The sequence below is a fragment of the Bactrocera dorsalis genome, chromosome 1, assembly GCF_023373825.1.
Source record: "Bactrocera dorsalis isolate Fly_Bdor chromosome 1, ASM2337382v1, whole genome shotgun sequence".
Taxonomy (NCBI): domain Eukaryota; kingdom Metazoa; phylum Arthropoda; class Insecta; order Diptera; family Tephritidae; genus Bactrocera; species Bactrocera dorsalis.
Genome location: NC_064303.1, coordinates 87,435,759 through 87,460,773, shown reverse-complemented (window position 1 = coordinate 87,460,773; position 25,015 = coordinate 87,435,759). Strand labels below are relative to the sequence as shown.

At 36.3% G+C, this 25,015-nt stretch overlaps 2 protein-coding genes across 6 annotated transcripts in view; one reads left to right on the top strand and one right to left on the bottom strand.

Annotated features, from left to right (window-relative positions):
• Window positions 1–25,015, bottom strand: part of LOC125775787 (uncharacterized) — a 327,611-nt gene that overhangs the window by 193,161 nt on the left and 109,435 nt on the right. The gene's annotated exons all lie outside the window — the stretch shown is intronic.
• LOC105229173 (GTPase-activating protein skywalker) overlaps window positions 1–25,015 on the top strand; it is a 165,466-nt gene that overhangs the window by 51,940 nt on the left and 88,511 nt on the right. For all 5 annotated transcript variants that reach the window (XM_049446538.1, XM_049446537.1, XM_049446540.1 and 2 more), the window contains exon 3: window positions 9,229–9,853. In XM_049446538.1, coding sequence (XP_049302495.1) covers window positions 9,706–9,853 — 148 coding nt within the window. In that variant the 5' untranslated portion in view covers window positions 9,229–9,705. The remainder of the gene's footprint in view (window positions 1–9,228; window positions 9,854–25,015) is intronic.

Below are 25,015 nucleotides of genomic sequence, written 5' to 3'. Positions count from 1 at the left end.
GCGTCCGAAGGCTGGTGGCGTAGTGTTGTATGTCATCGGCGTAGTTGAGGGGACCTTTTGATGCCCCTAGGAGGCGGTTACGATACCAGCAGATGACTGCAAGGATGATTTCTTAGAAAGCACACCAGCAGAAACTGCTTGGAGAGTAGTTCATTATGCTCTTTAACTGGGAGCATACGGGCTTCACTGTGTAGGTGAGGTGTCAAGAGACATCTTGTTGTAATCCGGAGTGCAGTGTTTTGCCATGTCTGTAGCTTTTTCGTCTGCGTTTCACTGCATCCAAGCGACCATATAGTGCGGTTAAATAGTTAAGCCGATTGCCTCGTATGTTGTCTACAACGTTTTTTGTCTTTTCGCATTGTGCTGCCGGCTATCGACGAGGATTTTGTTCTCTGTACTTTGGTCGTGTGAGGATCGAAGAGCACAGGCTGTCAAAAGTCACACGTAAAACCCTAGAGTTATTGACAGTCGGAATTTAAAGCCATCGACTGCAATATTAAGGTAGAGTCTGTGTTCCTTCGTCCAGTTAGTGAATATGGTCTCTGTGAATTTAGTGGGGGGGTGTGTTAGGTTCCGTGCAGCGAAGAAGAGAGAAAGGTTGAAGAGACAGTTGCTTACGTTTGAGCATATGCCATCGATTCCATTCCATAATATGCATCTTCAGTGGCGTCGTAGAGTACACTGTTGTCGAGCAGCCTATCGGAGAAGACCCGAATGGGCCCACTCGCTATCACGCGCAATAATCGGATCTGTGAAATTCATTATGAAAAATTTTGCGGACGGATATACGTATTGATTTGCGATCTTCAAACTCCAACTCTTGCCAGAATTGAAACCGCCCGTCCATCAAGTCCGCCGGACGTTGGATAAATACATACAAGAACTTCATTTTCACCGATCAGTTTGTTTGGCAGCTATAATCTATAGTGGTTCCATATCGCAATAACTGTGGAATATGCGAACTAGATATCACACACGTCAGTGCGTAAATATAGAATAACGTCGACTGCTAATTTTGGCTTTCGGAGTCACTGATGGTAGTATTGCAAAATCATGCCGCAAATACCAAAACCAGATAAGTATTATCTATCAGGAAAAGGCTAATATACATCAGTCAGTCATAATGAATCGTTTAGAAGTCTGTATGATTAATTTTGAATTCTGAAAGTCACACAGTAGCACAATCGGCGCCGGGAGCAGCGTCTAGGCTTGAATTTATCATCATGAATTAATTGCTGACCTTTGAGAGCTTGTGATACTATGATGACGTAAAATATTATCGCGAAGCAAAGCAAAGAGTGAAAAAATTAAAATGAATGAAAACAAAACAAAATAAAAAAAAAAAAAATAAAAGTAAAAAAATAAAAATAGAACGGTTGTATAATAGAGCGGCAGCGTTATGGGAAGATACGAGAAACGAGTGTAAAAAAAAACAGCAAAAACAAAATATACACACAAAACAAACAAAGATTAGCCTAAAAATTAATGAATGGAAAAAATTAACTGTTTTTATTTTAGTAAGTTGTTTTTTTTAGTAAGTTTTTTTTTTATCAACTGAAATTAATAATTCATGGAGCAAGTGAAGTGTTGAGCTGTTGGTCCTAGTATTCGACTCGTAGGTACATTAATCAGACCTTCTAATGACTACCCAGCAAACATTGAGATCTTTTATAAAATACGCAAACATTTTTCAACGGAAGCGCTGTGAGTCAAAATCAGCTCTAACTAGAGGGTGATAGCGATATAGCGAGAGAGTGAAAGCGATCTAGCGAGAGATTTATAGTGTTCTCACTAGATAGGAGAGTACATTTTTTGTTTCTGTTATCATATTTTACAGATATCGGTTATCAAATAAATTTCTTGTTTTTTAACAATATTTTCAAAAATTTTCATTTCTTTTTAACAATTTTTTTTTTTAATTTTACATTTTTTATACCCTGAACAGGGTATATTAAGTTTGTAACGAAGTTTGTAACACCCAGAAGGAAGCCTCGGGGACCCTATAAAATATATACATATGTATATAAATGATCAGTATGTTGAGCTGAGTAGATTTAGCCATGTCCGTCTGTCTATGTATATACGAACTAGTCCCTCAGTTTTTCAGATATCATTTTGAAATTTTGCAAACGTCATTTTCTCTTTAAGAAGCTGGTCATTTGTCGGAACGGCCGATATCGGACCACTATAACATATAGCTGCCATACAAACTGAACGATCGAATCAAGTTCTTTTATGGAAAACTTTCGCATTTGACGTGATATCTTCACGAAATTTGGTATAAATTATTTTCTAAAGCAACAATGTAATTTCCGAAAGAAATGTTCAGATCGGATTACTGTAGCATATAGCTTCCATATAAACTAAACACATAGTTACTAAAAGAAATGCATCTGCGAAGGGTATATTAGGGTATATTATCGGGTTCAGCCGAAGTTCACGTTTTTTTTTTGTTTTTAAATAATTTTTTACAAATTTTCCAGAAAACTAAATTTACAAGAGAAATTTATTAAATTAAATTGTTCTGCTTTAAACCAGTCTACAACATTTTTTTGAACATTAGTATCAGTGCTTATTGGGTTAGCACGACCGGTTTCATACGCCGCTTATACTGAACGAGCGCGTTGAGAGAGTGTACGCATAAGACTTTATAGATGTGTGAGAACAATCGCATTCATTGCTTTGTTGGTACTGAGAAAAAGTAGTATAACCGTGACGGAAACCGGTAGAACATGCACGTGCTCGGGTTTAGCCGCAAAAGCAGCATTTCATGAATCAGATAAACAGCAAAGAAGGTGACAGCGAAGCAGCTGACAGTGACGGCGATTTTGGAACTCGAGCGCGATTGAGAATATTTGTTGTCGCGCAAATTTGGTTTTATATGTTGTTTGTGTGTATGTACATATATAATGTGTGTAATTAACTTTTTTTCGTTTTGACACAATTTTCAAGTTTCTGCAAGCATTATATAATATATGAGTTCGTTATACATATTTACGAACACCCACAAAAAACGAGGAAGTTAATTAATTAGCGTGATTTAGTGTTTTTAAGATAAAATAATTGTTTGATTTTCTGGAAATTTCATAAATCAAATATGTGATGTATCAGCTGATAACGGTTAGCAAGTATATTTTATATCGGTTTTATATGGGTGGGCTCAGATGTATTATATAATTTTATATGCATACATATGTAGGTATGTAGTATTCTGATCTAATTAATTTCATCGGAGTTTCTAGCTTTGATTTGAGCAATAATCTCTGTCGAATTTCGTGAAGTTGTCTAGCCAAATAAAAAAGTTTTTCATACAAGAACTTGATTTTGATCGTTCAGTTTGTATGGCAGCTGTATGCTATACTACTCCGATCTGAACAATTTCATCGGAGATTATAGCACTATCTTGGGTTATAGTACGTACCGAATTTCGTAAAGATATCTCGTCAAATAAAAAAGTTTTCCATACAAGGACAAAATTTTGATAGTTCAGTTTGAATGACAGCTATATGCTATACTACTCCGATCTGAATAATTTCTTCGGAGATTATAGCACTATCTTGGGTTATAGTACGTACCGAATTTCGTAAAGATATCTCGTCAAACAAAAAAGTTTTTCATACAAGAACTTGATATTGATCGTTCAGTTTGTATGGCAGCTATATGCTATACTACTCCGATCTGAATAATTTCATCGGAGATTATAGCACTATCTTGGGTTATAGTACGTACCGAATTTCGTACAGATATCTCGTCAAACAAAAAAGTTTTTCATACAAGAATTTGATATTGATCGTTCAGTTTGTATGGCAGCTATATGCTATACTACTCCGATCTGAACAATTTCATCGGAGATTATAGCACTATCTTGGGTTTTAATACGTACGGAATTTCGTAAAGATATCTCGTCAAATAAAAAAGTTTTCCATACAAGGCCATGATTTTGTTCGTTCAGCTATATTTTGTAGTGTTCCGATCTCAATAATTTGTTCCGAGAATGTGGTCGATTCTGATCTGAAACACTGTGCAAACTTTCTGGCATCAGCTCGACGATTTTGAAGCACTGTTTGTTTAATTTTTTTGAAAAATGTCTATAATTATTATTCTAAACTGTATAATTTGATCTGGTTGTGTTCCAAAAAAGGAGAAATTCATAGAGATGCAACCCAATCGTTTAAGATTTATAGCAAATAACATGCTTATAACTTTTTCTACTTTTATTAAAATCTATAATTCAATATTGCACTTTTCACACAACAGTTCAGTTTGTATGCATGCGACTGCGGCCGGCATGGCGTATGATTAACGTCACACTTCCGCTTTTCCCAGCGCATTTATTCAAAATCGTGCACACACATATGTATTTGTGCGTTTTGCTTTTCTGCTGTTTTTGGTAAGCGTTCAGATTCGCACGTCACTCGTCACTCGATAAAATTGTATTGTAACACGCTGCGCGTTTTAGTTGCTTTTGCCTAAAATTGTCTGCATAAAATTTCTCTATAATATTTTCTCTGTTTTTTTTTGTTTATATTTTTAAGTATTCTATTTTCACCGTTTTTACACTGCCATTTACAATCATCTAGTCTCATTTATATTGTACTGTTTCTTCTGCATTTGTTTATTTCCTCTCTCCCATCCTTTTTCCCCAACCCTCTCCTTCCATCTGCAACACACAACAATTATAAATTGTTTGTTTTCTTAGTCTAGTGCAGCCTTTTGCTTTTTCTATAGTTCGGCAGTTTATTCGTTAAAAAGGAAAGGCATTATTTTGAATGCTCATGGAAATTGTTGTGTGTGAAAGTGTTTGTGCACGAAAGTTTTGTTTACAAAATTTTGTATATTTTTAATACTTAATACAATTTGATGGCTATCCGAAAGGCAGCTAAGTAAAAGTAAAATTTCAGCCTTTTGCTTAAAAACAAGAAAACACGTTAACTTCGGCAGTAGCGATGCTGTCATATCTTTCACAATTTCGTACCATTTCATTTTGATCGGTCAGTTTCTATTGCATTGTATCTATAAAAAAGGTATTTATCGGTTAAAATTTGAGACTAATCTGCTTATCCATTTTCGAGTGCTTCCAACCACTCCGAAACGCCTTTTCAAATCTGCGTGTAACTTCGAGAACATTCACCGAAGCGAAATGAAATTTTCTGTGTGTATTCTTAAATATATGTATATTAAGAAAATTTAAAAATCGATTTTTTGAAAATTCTATAACCAGATAACCTCATAAATAAGCAACCTTTTACTCCCCCTCACTGGAGGAAAAACGTGGAATAACAAATACATAACACACGACATTTTTTCTCCAAAGTAAAAAAAATGGGATAAAGCATAAGGCTGTTCACCCCCAATAATTAGTCCCACCTATTTATGTTATAGGGAACTGTGAGACTAATAACTTAATGTTGTGGAAGTAGTTTTAACCGTACGTTAAAATTTAGTAAAGTTTCAAGACGATATTTCTTTCAACCTGGCAAACATTGATTTCAAGTGATCGTTTTGGAGTAGTCAACCAATCTTCATATGTCAATAGCAAGAAAATATACAAAAAAGTTGGTGAAATATTCCTTATTCCGTAATTGGGTGAGAATGAGGGCCAATATAAAGGTTAATTGAAAAGTACGCAGCCTACCATAGTAAAATCCATTTTTTTACAATATTCATTTTTTTCATATACAGTCTGTTAAGTAAGAGCGTGGTCGTGTTAAATATAAAAAAAAATTATTTTATGAGACTTTCATATTTATATGTATGTATATACGTTGTACACATTACAAACAATGATGCAATTTGGTCAATAATATGTCCAGTCACCACCGGCGTCGATAATAGCCTGGCATCTCCGAGGCATGCCTTCTACTAATTTGACGGCGCATTCTAGTGGCAGGGATCTCTAGATCCGACAAATTTCGTAAGACAACTGCTTCAACGTATATGTGCGTCTTCCACGAAGCTTCTGTTTAATATATGCCCACACATTTTCAATAGGGTTTACATCGGGCGACTGTGACGGGGGGGTGCGATAAGGCCATGTGAGTTAAGGTCATGATGGCCGTAACTCACATCTGAATGGGAGATTAAGCCATATTATTTTGAAAAAAACGATATGGCTTTATCTCGCTTTCGAATTTGAGATAAAGCCATCATGGCCTTATCTCACAATAGCACATAATTCAATATGGCTTTATATCTCAAATGCATTTTAAAGAAAAATCATATTTGATTTTTTTTTAACGTTTTTTATATTTTGCTATTTATGAAAGATTAGTAAAGTGTTACCCTTTTACAAGATAACAAAAATGGGAAATCCTCACCCTGTTTTGACAAGAAGTGCAATTGGCAATGTATTGTTTTATTAGAAGTCACCCTGTGTTGATAAAAAGTGCATTTGACAATGACGTTATTATTTAATGTCATATTTTTATTGCCGTGCACGTGTTTTCAATTTCGCGAAATTCTTAACAAAATGGAAAATGTGAACACAGTTTTTGAGTACACCATTATACCGGGGTTTAGAAAAAATAGTAAACTTTTGTATATTGAAAAGGAAGAACAAATCTATAAATATAAATATACAAGTAGAAATATTACATACTATTATTGTTACAATAAGAACTGTAAAGTTGGTGTTGCAGTTGATTTCAACAACCTCCTATTTCATTGTCGCAAAATTAAAAACTCAAATTCAGTCCATGATCATGAAAAACAAAATATATTGTTTGATAAATTGAAAATAATAAATGCCATCAAAAGTGAGGTCAAAAATGCCACTTTAAAAAGAACTAGTGTTCGTGAAATATTTGACGATCAGTGCAAAAAGCATAGATCATCTGCACATTTAGTGGATTTGGTTCAATGCGTAGACAGTTGTTTGAAATAAAACACGAAAAATATCCCAAACAACCTACCACATTCGAAGAAATCATTGATATGTTTACAAATGAAGAAGTTCAAAAACAATTCGCTATATCTAGATTTGATCCAAAAGAAAAATTTTACATAGACACAATTATAGAAAAAGACTTTTCATACGCTTTATTTATTTCACCGACTATTTCTAATGCTATAACCAAAATGAGTGGCTCGGAAGGAAGCAATTATATCATTGATGGCACTTTTAGTAGTGTACCATTTTCTAAACAGTTTAAACAATTGCTAATAGAGTAATAAAACATGGTTGCTTAACATTTGCTAATTTATTCGATACATTGAAAAGAAAAAATGTAAGTATATATATCAGGATGGTTTGGCGGTTCTGTGATTACTCTCCTTCGCGTCCCGCCGCGTCCCGCCGTGCCGCGCCGTTCGCGCGCCGGCCCGCCCCCTCCCCCGTGCGAAAATTTTCTAAGTTTTTCTAGAAAACCATTTTCAAAAGTGCAATAAAGCCTTAATAGCTTTATTTCCATTTACTTTAAAAGAAAAAATATGGCATTACCTCTCATTTGCAAATAAAAAATATGGCTTTATGTCCAATCTGATCAAAAAAATATATGGTTTCATCTCACATTTAAATGGAAATTAGACCATATGGCTTTATCTCTCAATTGGATGAGAGATAAGACCATAATGGTCTTATCTCGCATGGCCTTATCGCACCCCCCCGACTGTAACAGCCAATCCAATGTGCCGATGCCAGATTGAGTTTTCCACTGAGTACAGAGCTTGCTGCGGTGTTTATGACCATTGACCTCCTGCAGAATCCAATCTCCATATACTGCAGATAGCAGTAAAGCCTTTTTGTAGATTTTTATCATTTTCTCGGCATTTAGGTTGTCAGTAAAGAGGTACAAAGTGCCGAATCCCTGCTTTGAGAAGCAACCCCAAAGATTCAGCTTTATTCCATCTTTTACGGTCCGCTGAATAAGCCTATTGGTGGAAGCTGACCAGGTTAGCGTGAGGACAGAACGTGCCCATATCGAACATTCATCTTTAAAAATGATATTTTCAAAATCTCTGTCAATATTCTCATGCACCCAAGCGAGTCGCTTTGTCACAAGTTTTTCAGTCAACAGAGGCTTCTTCGTGTTGCGCCATTTCATATCATGAGTATGAAAAAGCGTTCGGATAGTTTCGTAGCATATATCTAAACCTTTTGCCATTAATTTTGCTTGTCCTTGCCGCAGTGTTAAAGCAGGATTCCGCGAAAACAGATTCACTATCCTTTTTTCATCTTTTTTGTTCACTTTTCCTATGGGACCACGTTCTGGTAAATCATAGACATTTTTAGCCACTATATATCGCTGTATCCACTTCTGTACAAATACCTTCGACTTTCTCATATATTTAGCGGCCGCTGATTGCGACATTTTGGGACCTTTCGGGTGGATGCAAAGGACACAGCTTCGTAGCGCGACGCGACAACTGAACCTTTGTTGACAATGAGTCAAGGACAAAGCTTCCCTCTGTCGGCTCGCGAGTGAATTAGAGCGAAATCTTTCATTAACTGTCGGTAAAGTCGACCACGCTCTTACTTGCCAGACTGTGGTTCCCTGCAAGGGTGATATTCCTCAAGTTATCATGTTTATAGTATTTTGTAGTAAGATTTGTTCTTTGCTTCAGAAAAGGCCTCAGTTTCGGCGATCACCGCTTCATTCGACGAACATTGCTTCCCAGCGAGCATTCTGTTGAGATCTGAGAACGGGAAATAGTCACTTGGAGCCAGATTTAAAAAAATGCGGTGGATGCCGAAGCAATTCGAAGCTCAATTCATGGAGTTTTGATATCGTTTTCACTGACTTGTCTTGGTGAAACAGCACTTTGTGGCCTTGTTTGGCGCTTCGTCGTTCAAACGATTTTATAACGCTATGTGATAGTCGCGGTATACAGTCCTTCCTTTCTCAATGTATTCAATTAATATTATTCCATGCTGTTCCCAAAATACAAACACTAGCCGGTAAGCTTGCCAGCCGACCGTTACATTTTTCCACGCCTTGGAGCGGGTTCATCGTGTGCAGTCCACTCCTATAACTGTCGATTGTACTTCAGAGTGAAATGATGGAATCATGTTTCATCCATTGTCACATATCGACGTGAAAACTCGAAAATTGTATACCAGAACATGTCTCAGTGTAATTGCCTTTAGTATTCAAATAAAAATGAAATTTTCTTAGAAAAATATTACATCAATTTTTATTGCTATCATTTATTCTATTATCAATTTCTTTCAAATATTATGATCTAACATACATACATAAAAATAATAAACACCGATTTTCTTTTTTTCAGATTATCTCAACCATCACACTGTAGCATTATTGGATTATGCTTTTTGAAGACTTAACATAAATTTGAAAATATCATAATGTTGCATTTTTCTACACGTCGCCGTGGAGTATTTCTATCTCCATAAACATTTAATGTAAAAAAAAATTTACAAAAACAATTTGAAGTTGAAAAACGAAAATCGAAAAAATTCAGCAAAACTAAACTAAAATTCAAGTAACAGAGTTCGCAAACACTTCTAGTCAAATTGAAAGTTAACACAAATTAACGCAGATATAACAAAGTTCAAGAATAAAGCACCGTGCAGAGAGAGTGCGTACACCAAAAAAGCAGGCGCATAGTGTGAGAGAGAGAATAGTGTGGAAATTGAGATTCTGGGTGGAGCAAAAAAGTGCAAACTATATTAATAATATAGTAGTTGTAAAAATAAAAAGTATTTAACGTCGTTGGCAAACTTTCTAAGCGTGTATTTAGAAAAAAATGCCTTACAATCGTGACGCGTCCTCAGCTCAGGCTGATAAATTGAGCGGCATCGAGGAGGAGAGCGACTTGTACGAGGGATTTTCACCACACGTCGACACAGCAGAGATAAAAAGCTTGGATTTCTATAATCAAAAACCCTCGACTGGTAAGTGTGTTTATATACGCCCTTACATTACTCAATTATATGCACAAATATTCATATATTTCTTCGGCGTCTTTGAGAGGTCGGAGATGCTACAACAAAAATTGCGCAATACACTTTAAAATTAAAAAAAAAAAATTGTTTTTATTAAATTAAATATTAAAATATAGAATAGATTTTATAATTACAATTTTTCGGTTCGTTTGAAACCAACAACGTTGGGTTAATTTTGGAATCGAAAATGTTGCCTCAAGCATTTGCGCCGCTTTGCAATATTCTATTTTTGTAATAAAATTACGAAATTTCATAACATTTTCAGATTTTTCAATTTTCTTCCGTCGATAAATCTTGAAAATTGTAAATAAAATCCACAGATGCCACAGTTCATTCAAAAAGCAAAATGTTGAGCATCAATAAAAACATATTTCCGAATATTTCATAATTTCAATATTTACATTATATTGTGTTTATATATAAAGTGTTCCAAGCGATATGTGTATATACATAGTACACTGTTTGTAATTAAAAAAATACTTGAAATAAATTCATTTTTGGATTTACCATATTTTAAGAAATGTTTCTATTCTACAGTGGGGTCAAACTGTGTAAACAAAGCCAATTTTTATGATTTTTGTTTTTGAAGAAACGGTAAAATAATTATTCTTTTTAACCAATAGTATATTATAGTATGTTATTTGAACAATATTCCTTAAATATTCATGGAAAAATGTTACAAAGTGTCAGTAATTACTATGGAATGTCTCGGAAAAAATTTAATTGGCGTGCTAATTATGGTGTAACTCACTGCTGAGTCATCTGAAATAAAAAAAATCAAAATCATTTCATTATCTGTGACCTGGTCTACGAAAAGGGAGCTAACGTGCGAAAACTAGTTTTCTAGGAAACAGCTGTTGAAAATCCAATTCCATCCGAATCAACTAAAAAGTGAAAATTGAGTTTTTGACCCCTAAGCCCCCTTTCCGTAGACCAGGTCACATATAATCACTTTGCCAGGTATCTGTTAGTCGCCGCATTTTTTCGTAAAATTTTCGAGCAATACCCCTGTCGGCCAGTATGTTAAGATCTTCGTACTCACCCATTCCGGCCTCTTTCTTTTTTTGTCTACAAATGCGTCTCGTGACAAGATAGTGGTCCGCCTCCATGCTAGAACCTCGGAACGTATGCACGTCTAAAACACTTCCTTCTGTATCTTCCTTCCATTACAACATCATCGATCGACGTTGGTGGCTTTTCGATCCGGGGACAGCCAGGTGATTTTTCATACGCTGGAATCTAGTTCTACAGATAACTATATTTAAGGCCCCGGCGAAGTCGATCAGTCTTAACCCATTTTGGGATGTTTCGTCGTGGAGACTGAATTTATCGACCGTTGTGCCAAAGATATCTTCCTTGCCCACCTTGGCCTTAAAGTCGCCAAGCACGATTTTGTCATCGTGGGGATGCTCTCATAGGTGCGCTCCAAGCACTCATAGAACATATCTGTGGTCACATCGTCCTTCTCTTCCGTCAGAGTGTGGGCGGAAATCAGCGATATGTTGAAGATTGCGGATTGTGGCTAGACGTTCATCCACCCGGGTGAATGCCAGGATTCGGCAACGGAGACTCTACCACCACGAAACCCACACCGAATTCGCGCTCCTTTATATGCCCATCTTAGTAAATTCCACAAGGACCTACTCGTATCAGTCCTTGTCCCGTTCATCGCCCTTGTTGGACAGCAGTGGCACTTTTCCAATTAAGGGACCGGGCATTCCAGGCTCTTGCCCTTAAGTCATAATCCTTAGTACGTTTGCAGTGGTCGTCATCAGAAGGAGAGTCTCTCATCCGAGCCTTTCATTGGGGTGTTTTTTACAGGACTTCGTTTGAAGAACATGAAAAATCAGTATGAACAGCGTTCCTAAACGAGTTAATTAGTAACGAAAGTTAAAGCAAAGGAAGAAAGTGAAACAAATTTATGAAAAACTTCTATTTTTTCGTCACTTTCAAGTGAGCACTGCTATTATCATGCGCAAAACTGTATGTATACAAAAGGAAAGTAATAGCCAAAAATTGAAAAAGCGAAATGGAAATATAGAACACTCCGGCTGTAGTCCACGTGATGGGAAGGTCGTGCTGAATATTAAAATTTTTATGGAAGGTTATATTGGAAAGCCTTGTGCATATGTATATATGTACTTATATAACGGGTGATTTTTTTGAGGTTAGGATTTTCATGCATTAGTATTTGACAGATCACGTGGGATTTCAGACATGGTGTCAAAGAGAAAGATGCTCAGTATGCTTTAACATTTCATCATGAATAGACTTACTAACGAGCAACGCTTGCAAATCATTGAATTTTATTACCAAAATCAGTGTTCGGTTCGAAATGTGTTTATCGACAAATTTTGTTCAGCGATGAGGCTCATTTCTGGTTGAATGGCTACGTAAATAAGCAAAATTGCCGCATTTGGGGTGAAGAGCAACCAGAAGCCGTTCAAGAACTGCCCATGCATCCCGAAAAATGCACTGTTTGGTGTGGTTTGTACGCTGGTGGAATCATTGGACCGTATTTTTTCAAAGATGCTGTTGGACGCAACGTTACGGTGAATGGCGATCGCTATCGTTCGATGCTAACAAACTTTTTGTTGCCAAAAATGGAAGAACTGAACTTGGTTGACATGTGGTTTCAACAAGATGGCGCTACATGCCACACAGCTCGCGATTCTATGGCCATTTTGAGGGAAAACTTCGGACAACAATTCATCTCAAGAAATGGACCCGTAAGTTGGCCACCAAGATCATGCGATTTAACGCCTTTAGACTATTTTTTGTGGGGCTACGTCAAGTCTAAAGTCTACAGAAATAAGCCAGCAACTATTCCAGCTTTGGAAGACAACATTTCCGAAGAAATTCGGGCTATTCCGGCCGAAATGCTCGAAAAAGTTGCCCAAAATTGGACTTTCCGAATGGACCACCTAAGACGCAGCCGCGGTCAACATTTAAATGAAATTATCTTCAAAAAGTAAATGTCATGAACCAATCTAACGTTTCAAATAAAGAACCGATGAGATTTTGCAAATTTTATGCGTTTTTTTTTTTAAAAAAAGTTATCAAGCTCTTAAAAAATCACCCTATATAATACATTTTAAAGAATAAAAAACTTTGTACGAATGTATTCATGTATACCATAAATATTTGCACTTAAGATTTCTGCCTATGATGACTGGCATTATCGCGTGAATATTATTGTAAACAGCAGCGTTTTTTATGGTTTGAAGCATTAAAGAGAGGCAGGCAAGAGTTTGTGGTGGCGGTGCATGGAGTGTTCTAAATTGATGTGGTGATGGATACTTCTTTGAAAGAACGGAAATTTTTTATATTAAAAACAAAATTCTCGTCAATAATTTTTTTTTAACATATTTTCTTTATACCCTAAAGGAGGGGGTTTACTAAGCTTGATACTAAGTTTGTAATGCCCAGAAGGAAACGTTAGAGACTCCGTAATAGAATGACGAGCTGAGTTGATTTAGCCATGCCCGTTTTTCTGTTTTTTCTCTTTAAGAACCCGGTCGAAACCGCCGATATCGAACCAAGTTTCAAATTATTTAGATCGGATCAGTAAAACATATAGCTGTCATACAAACTGGCCGATTAAAATTCAATTCTTGTATGGAAGCTTTAGTATTTGTTTTTTTGATACTCTTTATAAATATTTTAATTAAAAAACAATTCACAGCATCGTCTTCTTCTTCGTTATATGGCGGTAGTTTATAACCGCCGAGTTTATAAAAGCGCGTCAATCATTCTTCCTTTTCCCTGTTTGGCGCCTATTGGAGATTCCAAGTGTAGCCAGGTCCTTCACCTGGTCTTTCTAACGGAGTGGGGTTCTTGCTCTTCCTCTACTTCCCCGGGCGGGTAGGTACTGCGTCGAATACGCTCAGAGCTGGAGTGTTTATATCCATCCGGACGACATGACCGTAGCCGCTGTCTCGTAATTCGCTGAACTATGTCAAGGCCGGCGGATATCTCGACAGCTCAGCGTTCCATCGACTGCGATATTCACCGTGGCCAACGCGCAAAGGACCATAAATCTTCCACAAAACCTTTCTCTAGAAAACTCGTAACGTCGACTCGTCAGATGTTCTCATCGTCTATGCCGCTGCACCATATAGCAAGTCGAGAGGATGATGAGTGACTTGTAGGTTTTAGTCTTTGTTCGTCGAGAGAGGACTTTACTACTCAGTCCGAAGTAGCACCTGTTGGCAAGAGTTATTCTGCATGGGTTTCGATGCTGACGATTTTGTTGTTGTTAATTCACAGTATGGTACAATGTTTTCATAAACACATAATATAACATTCACATACTGCCACATTACATAACATAAATATAAACATAATGCATGAAAGTTTTTTGTTCAGCCGACTCACCCTGTGCCCTAATGTATGCCTTACGTGAGCAATAACGATTTCAATGTAAATATTTGTTTGCCGGCTGTGCTGAGGGAAAACTGAAATTAGAATAAGAAAAGACAAGTTTGTTGCCGCTGGAAGCAGGTTGTCGAGAAAAATCGCACTTCTGACTGAAATGTTTGTTTATCTGGAATTATGTATAAACCTTGAGTGAAATGAATTGTTAACCACCCTGTAACTAGTACACAAACCGAAATGGCGTGGTCACATATATTTTTGAGACCACAAAAGTTGGGTAAGATAGATAGACGAGGATTTCACCGCGACTTTAGGTGTGTGTAAGAATGCAGTCGACGGATCCAAACACTCTCTGACGGCCTTACTCTTAAAATCCTCAATGTGCCTAAAATTGTTTAATTGAAGTAATAAGACTGAAAGTTTTAAAAGTAGGTCAGATGTGATCACTTTTGGACTAGTTTATTTTCGTTGAGTTATTTGTTGCGGTAAACTAGTATTTTTTTTTTGTTTACTAGTTAGGTGTTTCACTGCGGCGCCGGCAATTATGCAAATTTGTTTGTAGCTGTGAAGGCCTCCTTCATTTTCCAGTTTTGTGCCTAATATTATATTTTCCTCAATTTATTGATATCACATGATCCAGCGAGTGGTTTCGAGTACACAGTTTACACCATACATTTGTACAGGTGTTTATGTTAGGGCATTTAGTAGTTAGGCTTGCTTTTTATGGAAATTTTGTGAAAAGATCTTTGAAATTTTCGCCTTTATTTAAAAGTTTCGAAACTAAAAATGGCATTTATTTACATTTTAGAATTCAAATTGGCCAGCTTCCAAGTGTCGATGTTATTTGTTTATATTAGGTGGACAACCACTGAAACTATCTTGCATAGGCTCTGTGTGTTCGTCGGGAAAAATTAAACAAAATGGGAGGTTATGTTGCCCTAATAGAAAAATACGCGAGGTAGGGGCATATAAAATTTAGCAGGTGTGTCGGAAAGGGTTAAGATACTCTTTATGCTGCTTTTCAAGTTACGCTCTGACTCATCTCTGCCCTTCGCTTGAATCTGAAACCTAAGCGTTCCGAGCTTCACATTTACCTACTTAAAGAGTTTTGGAAAAGGAATTGGAAATAAATTGAGGTTGGCACCTCGACCTAAGTGTTATTATGTGTGCAATCCCTTCTGTAGCAACGAATCTCATAGGTCCAGCACGCTGATAAATCCCCTATCTTGCTGGGTGCTATTGAAGTGATGTGATCCCTATTCGGATACATACATCCAAGGATAAAGGCCCACAGACTACATGCAGTGTAGCAGCAGGTGCTCGGGAGTCTTCTGCTCTATATCGCAGAAACGGCGGGATGCGCAAGACGCTGTACCGATGGCTTACCGGGTCTTCTTGAGCCTACAGTACCTAGTGTAAAATGCCTGAGTAGCCGGAATTTGTCTCTTGGCAGGTTGATTAAACTTTTAAGTCTAGTGGGATTGTAAAAACCCATTAGCAATTTTGCTGGCAATACATTCCCTGTCCGCTCTCTTCTCCTTGCGAAGCATATGCTTTATGGTATGAAAACCAACGCAATGCATGGTTTCAGTCCTATCATCCTGGAAGAAGCTGCAGATTGGGTCAGCTCGTCAGCGAGTTCATTCCCACCTATACTGTTATGACCTGGCACCTAGATGATTTGGACTTGGTTACGAGCTGATAAGCATATGCTAGGAAAATCCTCGAAAAACGTTCCATAAGTGGAAAGTTTGATAGGCGGTCCTGCGACACCTGAATTGACGTTTTTGTGCCGTCAATGGAACACTCAATAGTGCTGCATCTTAACAGTAGATCAAGCGTAGAGTTACTCATTTCAGCCTCACTACCGGTTGCTATTTTTAACTTTCTTGTGAACTTTACACTTTTGGAAATGCTGTCGCTCGGGGGTTTCATCACATAATTCCTTCCTTTGCTGCAACGAGATTCCCTTCCCTCTTCTATATCCTTCTGCTGTCATTTAATACATTTTTTAGTTGCTTGATTGATTACTATGTGGAGCGATGTGAGTTCTAGCATGACCATGATTTCGTACTGCGGTCGAGCGCAAACGCAGGTGAGTCTTCACAGTCTAGATAGTTGAAGTTCTACCGAAATATGCAATACCATAAAAGCTCTTGCCATCACTCCATATGTAACAGTCAAGCTCACAATCATAGTGTATATCCACCAGATAATTGTTAGCTTACAGCCCCAGGACTTACCAGTTATGAGTTTTACCAGTACCTTACTTACCAAATCCATTTTGACAAGTTAGAATCTGTTCAAAAACTGTTTTTACTTTTCGCCTTGAGGCGTTTCCAATGGGATTCTAGTTTAAGTCTTCCTCCATACACTAGTCCTTTATAACTTATAAATATATCTCCCGAGGGACAAATGTTTTCCTTTATATTCTTAGGAAAGATCCTGAATGAAGCAGTTTGCAGTTATTTTCTCCTGTCTGAAGTTAAATTTAGTATCCCAGCTAGCTTTCCGAGACATTTCAGACCGTTTCTAGAGCAGCGTGATTATGAACTCTATTGCCATTCATGACTCGGATAATTCCGCACATATTCGGAGAGTAATCGATAGGTTATTATTATTACTTTTTGTAGAACTTATATTTCTCTTGAGTATATCCCCTCTTTTTTTCGTTCCGTTCAATTTTCATTAAAACTCCTATAAAGTAAAAAGTGTTCATGTCAATTATGAAATTCGCACATATCTCAAAGTCGAAAGTATTTTGCACCAAAAGTTTGCTGACATGTCTAATCTAAAATTTACTCGAACACTTGTTTGTTTGTACCCTGCAAGTTACTCAAGCATTGCGATAAAGATAAAAGCGGTCGGTCGTACTAATCATTTGTAGTTGTTATGTTCGTTTTGCATACACTTTTCCAGTCATATGACAAGCAGCTGATAGACGCTTAAGTTGACTAAACATTTCGATTTAACACTTAACGATTAGATATTCACTGAAGAGTTGCTACCTGTTAGCTAATGGGCGCGGCATTCGCCGAATTTAGCGACCGATATCCACTTCGTCTTACTTTCTTTTACCCATCCTTTATGGTACCATATATTCAAAATGTCTGTGCCCACTCCCAACGACTGAGCTGTCTACTATGTATATGTATTTATTATATTCGCCGGTAGCTTGTGGTAACCGGCGCCGATTACATGGGCGCGAGTCGCCGCCATAAATCATCATAAAAGACAATTGATCAACGACTTGATTTTCGACGTCAATTCGATAATTTAATTTAGTATTTTATTTCATTTGCTATTTTACCGCATTTCTCTTCGCTTTTCGATTTATTAGCTCAAACATTTTATGAACATGTTTATTGATTTTACAACAGTCTGACATCTTTTCGAATTGACAATTTCATAATTTTATTATCGCACGAATCTTGAATTTGGTAAATTTTTACGCCTCAAATGATAATCGTAAAGTGTGAGGGTGCAGTAGCTGTAGTTTTATGATCGACAGGTGTCTAAGGTCATTTTATTCGATGGGTTCATAAAGATACATATCACATGATGGTCGCAAATATTTTTGGATCAATTAGAAAAATACTTCTTTATTGCGAACGCATGAAATTTACGCTGCTTCTTGCTTCTATAGCTTCCTCTTCTTGCTTATAAACGAGCGTCAAAAGAACACTCGCTTAACTGTGAAAGTGCTTGTGAAGCAATAAACGAAACTCGCACAATTTCGCAGACTGCAAAAAATTAAATAACTGTTTTCATAACTTGCCTCTTTAACCAACTCCATGCATATTTTTTTACCACTGTTGTGTGTTCTTTGGGCTTTGGCTATAAATAAGTATTTTATAGCATGTCAGAACTGATTCTATGAGCTGTCAATAATCATAAGTCTCGTATGAGAAATGCACGAGTTTATTTGCTGTCAGTTTTGTATGTATAGTATTTGTTTGGCTGTAATAAATATTAGATAAGTTTTTGATAGCATTCCTAGTATACCGTTGCTTTAACGAGCGATCTAATTTTAACGTGTTTTGTATTTGGTATGAGAGTATAATTTTGGAGATAAAGGGGACTTACCTAGAAATGGTGTAATTAGCGCAAAAATAACCGCAAATTATATAACTCTGAGATATGCCGGTAAAGGTTTGGTTAGGCTATACTGCCCGGCTGTCATGCCATACATAGACGTACTGGTCTTTAGTAATGCCAAAAAGAAGTTCAGTTTTATTCGAGTTTTTGTCATACAAAGCGTGGACGCTTTTTGCAAAGAGAGCGACTTGATATCTAATTTTTATACTTCACGTAGTCCTCTGAGCATCCAAGTAGTAGATATCTAAGTTGATTACAAGATAGGTAAGGTTGTTGATCAAGTTTTGGGTTGTTAGCTCTACACCAATCTTGACAATCTCGTCCACTATTTCATTGCTCTCGATGCCTTTGTGGCCAAGCACCCAGTAGAAGTGAAGATGTTTACTTCTGGCAACACTTTCCACTGCTACTCTGCTTCCCAATGCACTTCTTGTCGATATATGATACCAGGTTACTGCCTTGATTGCTGCTTGGCTTTCTACATAGATGTTGGGCAGCTTTCGCAATAGCAAAGATCTAAGCTTGAAGTATACTGCAGAGGTCCTGCAACTTAACGGCCTTATGCCTAACTCCACTCTGAACAGTATATTCCCACATCAACTCCATCGTCCATTTTCGAGTCATTCGTATATTTGTCAGCCATCTTTTTATATGTTTACTTTGAAACTTATTTACCAGTTGAAAAGTGGTGTCATGTAGTCGGTGTTTGCCCAACTACCATTACCCACCGAGCTATCGAAGCGGTCTATAGGTGGCAGGTTTAGTACCAGTTCAAGAGTCGTCGTTGTTCTTAAAGCTCTTGTTATGCACAGCGTAACGTGCCTCAGAACCCTTTCCATTGGCTTCCGGTAGGTGGATTTCGTACCCGGCGTATCACCATTTTACTGCAAGGTAGAGCAGAACAGATCTAACAATATCTGTGTAGCACCCGTTGTGTTCCATTTTCCGAAGGGAACCTCCATAGAGGAATTTTAAGCTTTCTTGTGAACATAAGCAGATCCCTTTTCTCCGGATTCAACCCCGAACTCGCTTGTTATGCCCAGTTGTGGACTGTGTTGAGAGTGGTGGTCATAATACTGCTAATGGTCTGTAAACACATACTCGTTATTAAGATGGCAATGAGTTCTAGATAAGTCAGGATAGAAGAATAGAAACTGTTCCAGCGCCTCTCTCATCCCTACTTCCCTGCATTTTCTGCGATGCATTTGCACAAGATCTTGGCGATCCTGCGCCCTTAAGACATACAGTCTCACCCTGATCCGTCTGTCAACCATTTCGGATATTTCATTTTGTGTCGTTTTTAGCAATATCCGTATTTCCTGTACTGGTTCGGTTGCCAGACCGCTGCCGTGTTTTTTAATCTCACCTGCTATTTCGTTTCCCGGAATTCCTTTTTGACCAGGAACGCAGTATATTTCCGACAGCCGTTACATCTACCGTCTTACTGCTTCTAACTACCTTCTCTGACTTAAAGCGATGTGAGATCAAGGTATGTACCATATTGAACATCCTTATGTTGTTTCCTGCGTTGGTAGCTATCTCAGCCGCTTTCCGGGCCGCAAAGACTTCCATCTGGAAGATACTGCAGTATTCCGGAAGCTTGAAGGACCGCTTGAGATTCTGCTCCGAGCGTTAGATTCCGGCTGCCACGTCATGAACCATTTTTTTGGATGTTGTAACTGCCGTTGGTAAGTCGCATGTTCCTGCGCCGGAAAAATAGTGTAAAAGTGTTGGGTGTGTACAGTGTTGAAACATGTAGAACTCGAGAAATAAGCTACGATTACGAACTATGATAATCTTAACAAGTAAACAAATATATTCCCACTATATTGATCAACTTATCAGGCATATTCTCTACGCAGCGCCGAACTCCCAAAAAACAGCGGGTTTTCTTTTGCCTTTTCAACGTTCTTCAGGTATTTCCATAAAAATGTATAAAATTGAAATAAACAAATCTCACGATGAATAACTTTTGGCTAAGCGCCAAATACAAATTGTTGGAGCAAAGTAGTAAAAACCACAACAACAACAACAATTAACATTAACAATTTATTAAAGAATATAAGCGCAACGCACGAAAATACTCTTATTAATTATTTCATTAAATAAAATATATGAACAATTTTGAAATATGCCAAGCAATGGATTCGGAATCTTTTGTCACGCAGCCAAAAGCGCGTCGGTTTTCCCGGTGGGAAATTTATATTGATTTTTCGTTTTTTTTTATAAAAATTTTCATAACACAAGTCGTTACTTTGTTTATATTTTTATATTTATTTTCGCACATATTTCTGCTTGTCTGTTTTATTCCTTAAATTCTTGAAAACACAACATTGGGCATATACACTGGCGGCCTGTGAATTAGGCACGATTTTGTTATGAAACTTTTAACATTTCGTGTTATTTTTTGGTTTGATATAATTTTCGCATAAAATATTGTTTTTGTTGCATTGAAAATCGCTTAGTTGATTTAAATTTAAGAAAAAAATAATAATTTTAAGAGATATAGCTATTCGTGTTGATCCAGTTCCAACCGAAGCTTCTTCAGTTGATAATTAATAATCCTTGAAGATTAATATAAAATCAATCAGACAGAAAAAAATAGTTTTTTAATAGATAAGCAAGTCCTTGTGGAAGCTTGTTTTTTATTAACAAAATGGCGGGCTCAAAATTTTTTTTCCATGTTTTCGGGAAAATAACAACAGTTTTTGTTTTTTATAAAAAACCGAATATAAACAAAAAAAACGTGTTTGAAGTTTTTAAAAAGGTGTCTAAATATCATTGTAATATAACGGGTTCTCAAACTTCAGTGGTTACCAGCTCAAAAAACGTAGTATTGAAAGCAACCCACCTGAAGTGCTACACAAACGAAGCGCCCAGAAATCCTCGAATAACTCGAATTTGTTGGATTTACTTAAAATTTCCGGTAAATATTTCTAAGGTTTTAAACTTAATAAAAAGTCAAGTTTTGAAAGTTCTGACTATCCCTAACTACTTATACATAATACATTTTAATAATGGAAATTGTGTATTCTGAGTTTGACCTTACAGCACATATTTTGGAGTTTGTGAAATTATATTGTGTCAAGAACGATATTTTCGAATGAAATCCAAGAAATAACAAATATTGCAAAAAATTGTATTTTGTTCGGCAACACAGTGGCTTACATCTTATTTTATGCAGGAACTTGATTTTTTCAAACTTATTAACTAAACATTGTTTTTGTAGTTTTTTTTTTATTTTTTTTTATTTTTTTTTTTTTTATTTTTTTTTTGTATTATAACCATTATTATCTATAATAGCTTTAAGACGTCTTCGTATTGATGCTACTAAAAAAGTTATGTCAGGTGAAAATTTCTCCCATTCCGTCTATAGAGCCTCCTTGAGTTGGATTTTGTACGATACTTCATGTTTTCGGATATTATTTTTCAATATGGACCATCGATTTTCAATAAAATGTATGTCTGATGACAATGCTGGAGGTGCAAGACCTTAAACCCAAATTCAAAATTTGTAGGTGCGAAAATTTGACGATTAAAGCTAACCTCCCGATATCTGCAGCTGACATGCACACCAAAACTCAAGTTTTCTTCATTAAGCTCCGAATTTGGTTTTGCCGAACATAGGTCATACCTTTCAAACCGCAGATTTTGAAATTCACTGTGCCTGAAAATATTACTGAATTCCAGTACTCTGGGGACTTAGCAATATATTCTTTGGCGAAGCTAAGTTTTCATTGCCTGATTTTTGGGCTGATAAATGGCTCGTTTTCGCGAAACATTAAAGTTCAGTTTGCGCAGCACACGGCGAACAGTTTCCGCATTACAAGATTTTTCAGGTCAGTTTCAATTTCAGCACCCAGTTTCGGTGTAGAAGATCTCTGATTAGCTTTTGTCTTACGCTCATCATTGTCACTGAATATATTGTTTGCTGCTTCCCTACCTTTGTTCAGTATTCGATTCTCATGACTAAAACGCTGGATAATTTATCGTACTATAAAGGCTTTAATATTCTCCATTTCATCACAAAGTAAGCTGTGAGTCATGTACATACTATATGAGCTTTTAAAAATTTCGTAATTGTTAATAAAGCGTATAAAATCTTAATTGAAAATGCAAAATAGAAGTGTATTTAAAGGTCGAGTCGAGCACATAGACATATATACACACATCGGATTTTCCGAATTCTTCCAGAAGTATTTTCAAAGTTTATTGCGTTTCTCCGTTCGTTCGCCGGTTTTCGTACGAAAATAAATTATTTATCATTTTCATGATTGCGTTGGCGCATCGCGGGTGCACTAAAAGGCGCCAACAATATTGCACAATTTCCAATATGCGAGTATATACTATATATATATTTGTATATATATTTCTTTTTGTTTTGTGTAAATTATGCATATACTTACATAAGTATGTATGTGTGGGCTGGTGTGAGCAGTTCGAGTCAATAAAACTGTATCACCCGCCTACTCAACCAATATAGTTGCTTCATGCGCTAGATAAAATAGGTAAAAATATATAAATATAGAGTAAATAATGTACGTTTTTCAAGAAAATATGTGCAGCAAAGATTTTTTAAGTCACGTGTTGAATTTTATAGCAATTGGAACATTATAGTATGTGCGCAGAGAACAGTCAGTGAATTTTTGAATCTTGATTCTAGTAGAAATTTAGAAAATAAATTGACTCATTTGTAGTCAGCCAGCGGTTAGGAGCCTTTGCTCTCGTTTGCATGCAAATTTTCCAAATATGTACATTAGGGTGATTCAAAAAATTTTTTTTTTGTTTGGTACTCGGAAAAATAGACACCTCTAAGAAGCCTCTCCAAATATGAGTTCTTAATTGTAACGGGAAGGTCCTCCTATATACATATATGTATGTACATATATACATTAGGGTGGGTCAAAAAGCGATTGTTTTTTCGCTTGGTACTCTGAAAAATTGGTTGGAAGACACTTCTTAGAAAGCCTCTTCAAACATACTCCCTACATAAGTATAACTGATGATTTGTTCGATTTTTCCACAAGCTTTTTCTTCTGTAATTGCCTTCTACGTATGAATATATAAGAAAATTTATATAAATACATACATACGTACTTATGTTATGTACATATTTGCAGTTAAATACATATCCATATGAGTACACGAATATGGTTGTAACGTTTTGGGATTTTTCCACAGGGTTTCTATTAATTACCAAGCTATTGAGATATTTATCGTAATAATTCGTTACAGTGATGGGCAATATTACAAAGATAAATGTTGTGACACTAAAAGTAAAGGAGCATAAATTAATAGCTCTATCGCAAATTTCAACTCCACACAGTTGAATTGAAGTTAAAGCAATTCAACTTTAGATTAACCAAACTCTTTTTTGAATTACGAAGCCCAACTACAGTTGCACGTGCATAACTCGAACTTCAAATAATTCGAATAAAAAGTACTATCTTAAACATGGTTTTAACCTTAACACAATGTTTTTTTTCTACCGTAGAGATGGTTTGTAATAAAAATGCTTGAAAAGTGCATCTAACAAATTTTTAAAAAATCTCAAGTTATTGGTGTGAAAATTTCAACCTTAAAGTGTGTTATTGTATTCCTCACTGCTGTATATTTTCCGATAACTATTACGACTCTTCACTGGTGTGCGGAAATAATCAAATGTGTTTAAATTTTTTTACGGGATGCTACTACCAGTACTTTCGAAGCGATAGAGTAATTATTTTCTTTAATTGTTTTTTTGCATTGTTTACATGCTGTGTTTGTTATTGTTGTGTAATAACAATTGATTACAGCTTATTTATCTCTGCGTTTTTTAATTATTAAACTTTTTATGGATAAACTTTGTTAAGAAAATATAATAAAGGTTTTGAGTATCAATTTGTGATTTTGTGGGATACATCTACTTTCAAGATGAGGATTGAACTTTGAAGACTTGTTCGCAGATTGCATTGTCGACTTGGATAACAATCTATGTCGAGTTTCGTGGAGATATCTAGTCAAATAAAAAAATATTCCATACAAGTGCTGGATTTTGATTTTGATCGATCTGTTCATATGCTTTTGCTGGCCGATCTGGAAAATTTCTTCGGATGTTGTTGCGTTGTCTTGAAAATTAATCTATGCCAAATTTCATGAAGATATCTCGTCAGCTAAAAAAGTTTTTCATATAAGAACTTGATTTCAATCGTTCTGTTTGTATGGCAGTTATATGCTATGGTGGTCTGATGCCGATGGTTCCTACAGATCAGCAGCTGCTTGGCGAGTTTGTATGACAGTTATATGCTATAGTGAGCCGATGTCAACAGTTCCGACAGTTGAGTAGCTTCTTGGCGAGAAAAAGACGTGTGAAAATATTCAGATCGATATATCAAAAAATTATGGACTAGTTCGATTATACCATTCTGCCAACAAAAATTAAATAGCTCAATGTAGTGGTATTTATTTATATGCCATTATTTTATTTTAACCCATAAAAATGTAGATTTATGTTTATGAAGCCACAAGGTGTTTATAAAAATATTTATTAATGTTGAACTAATTCGAATTTATTTCGAAGTGTGCATAAAGTGTATTTATTATGTACGGCGTCATCGTCATCGATTCGCAGCTGCAAGAAAATGTATAACCAAATAT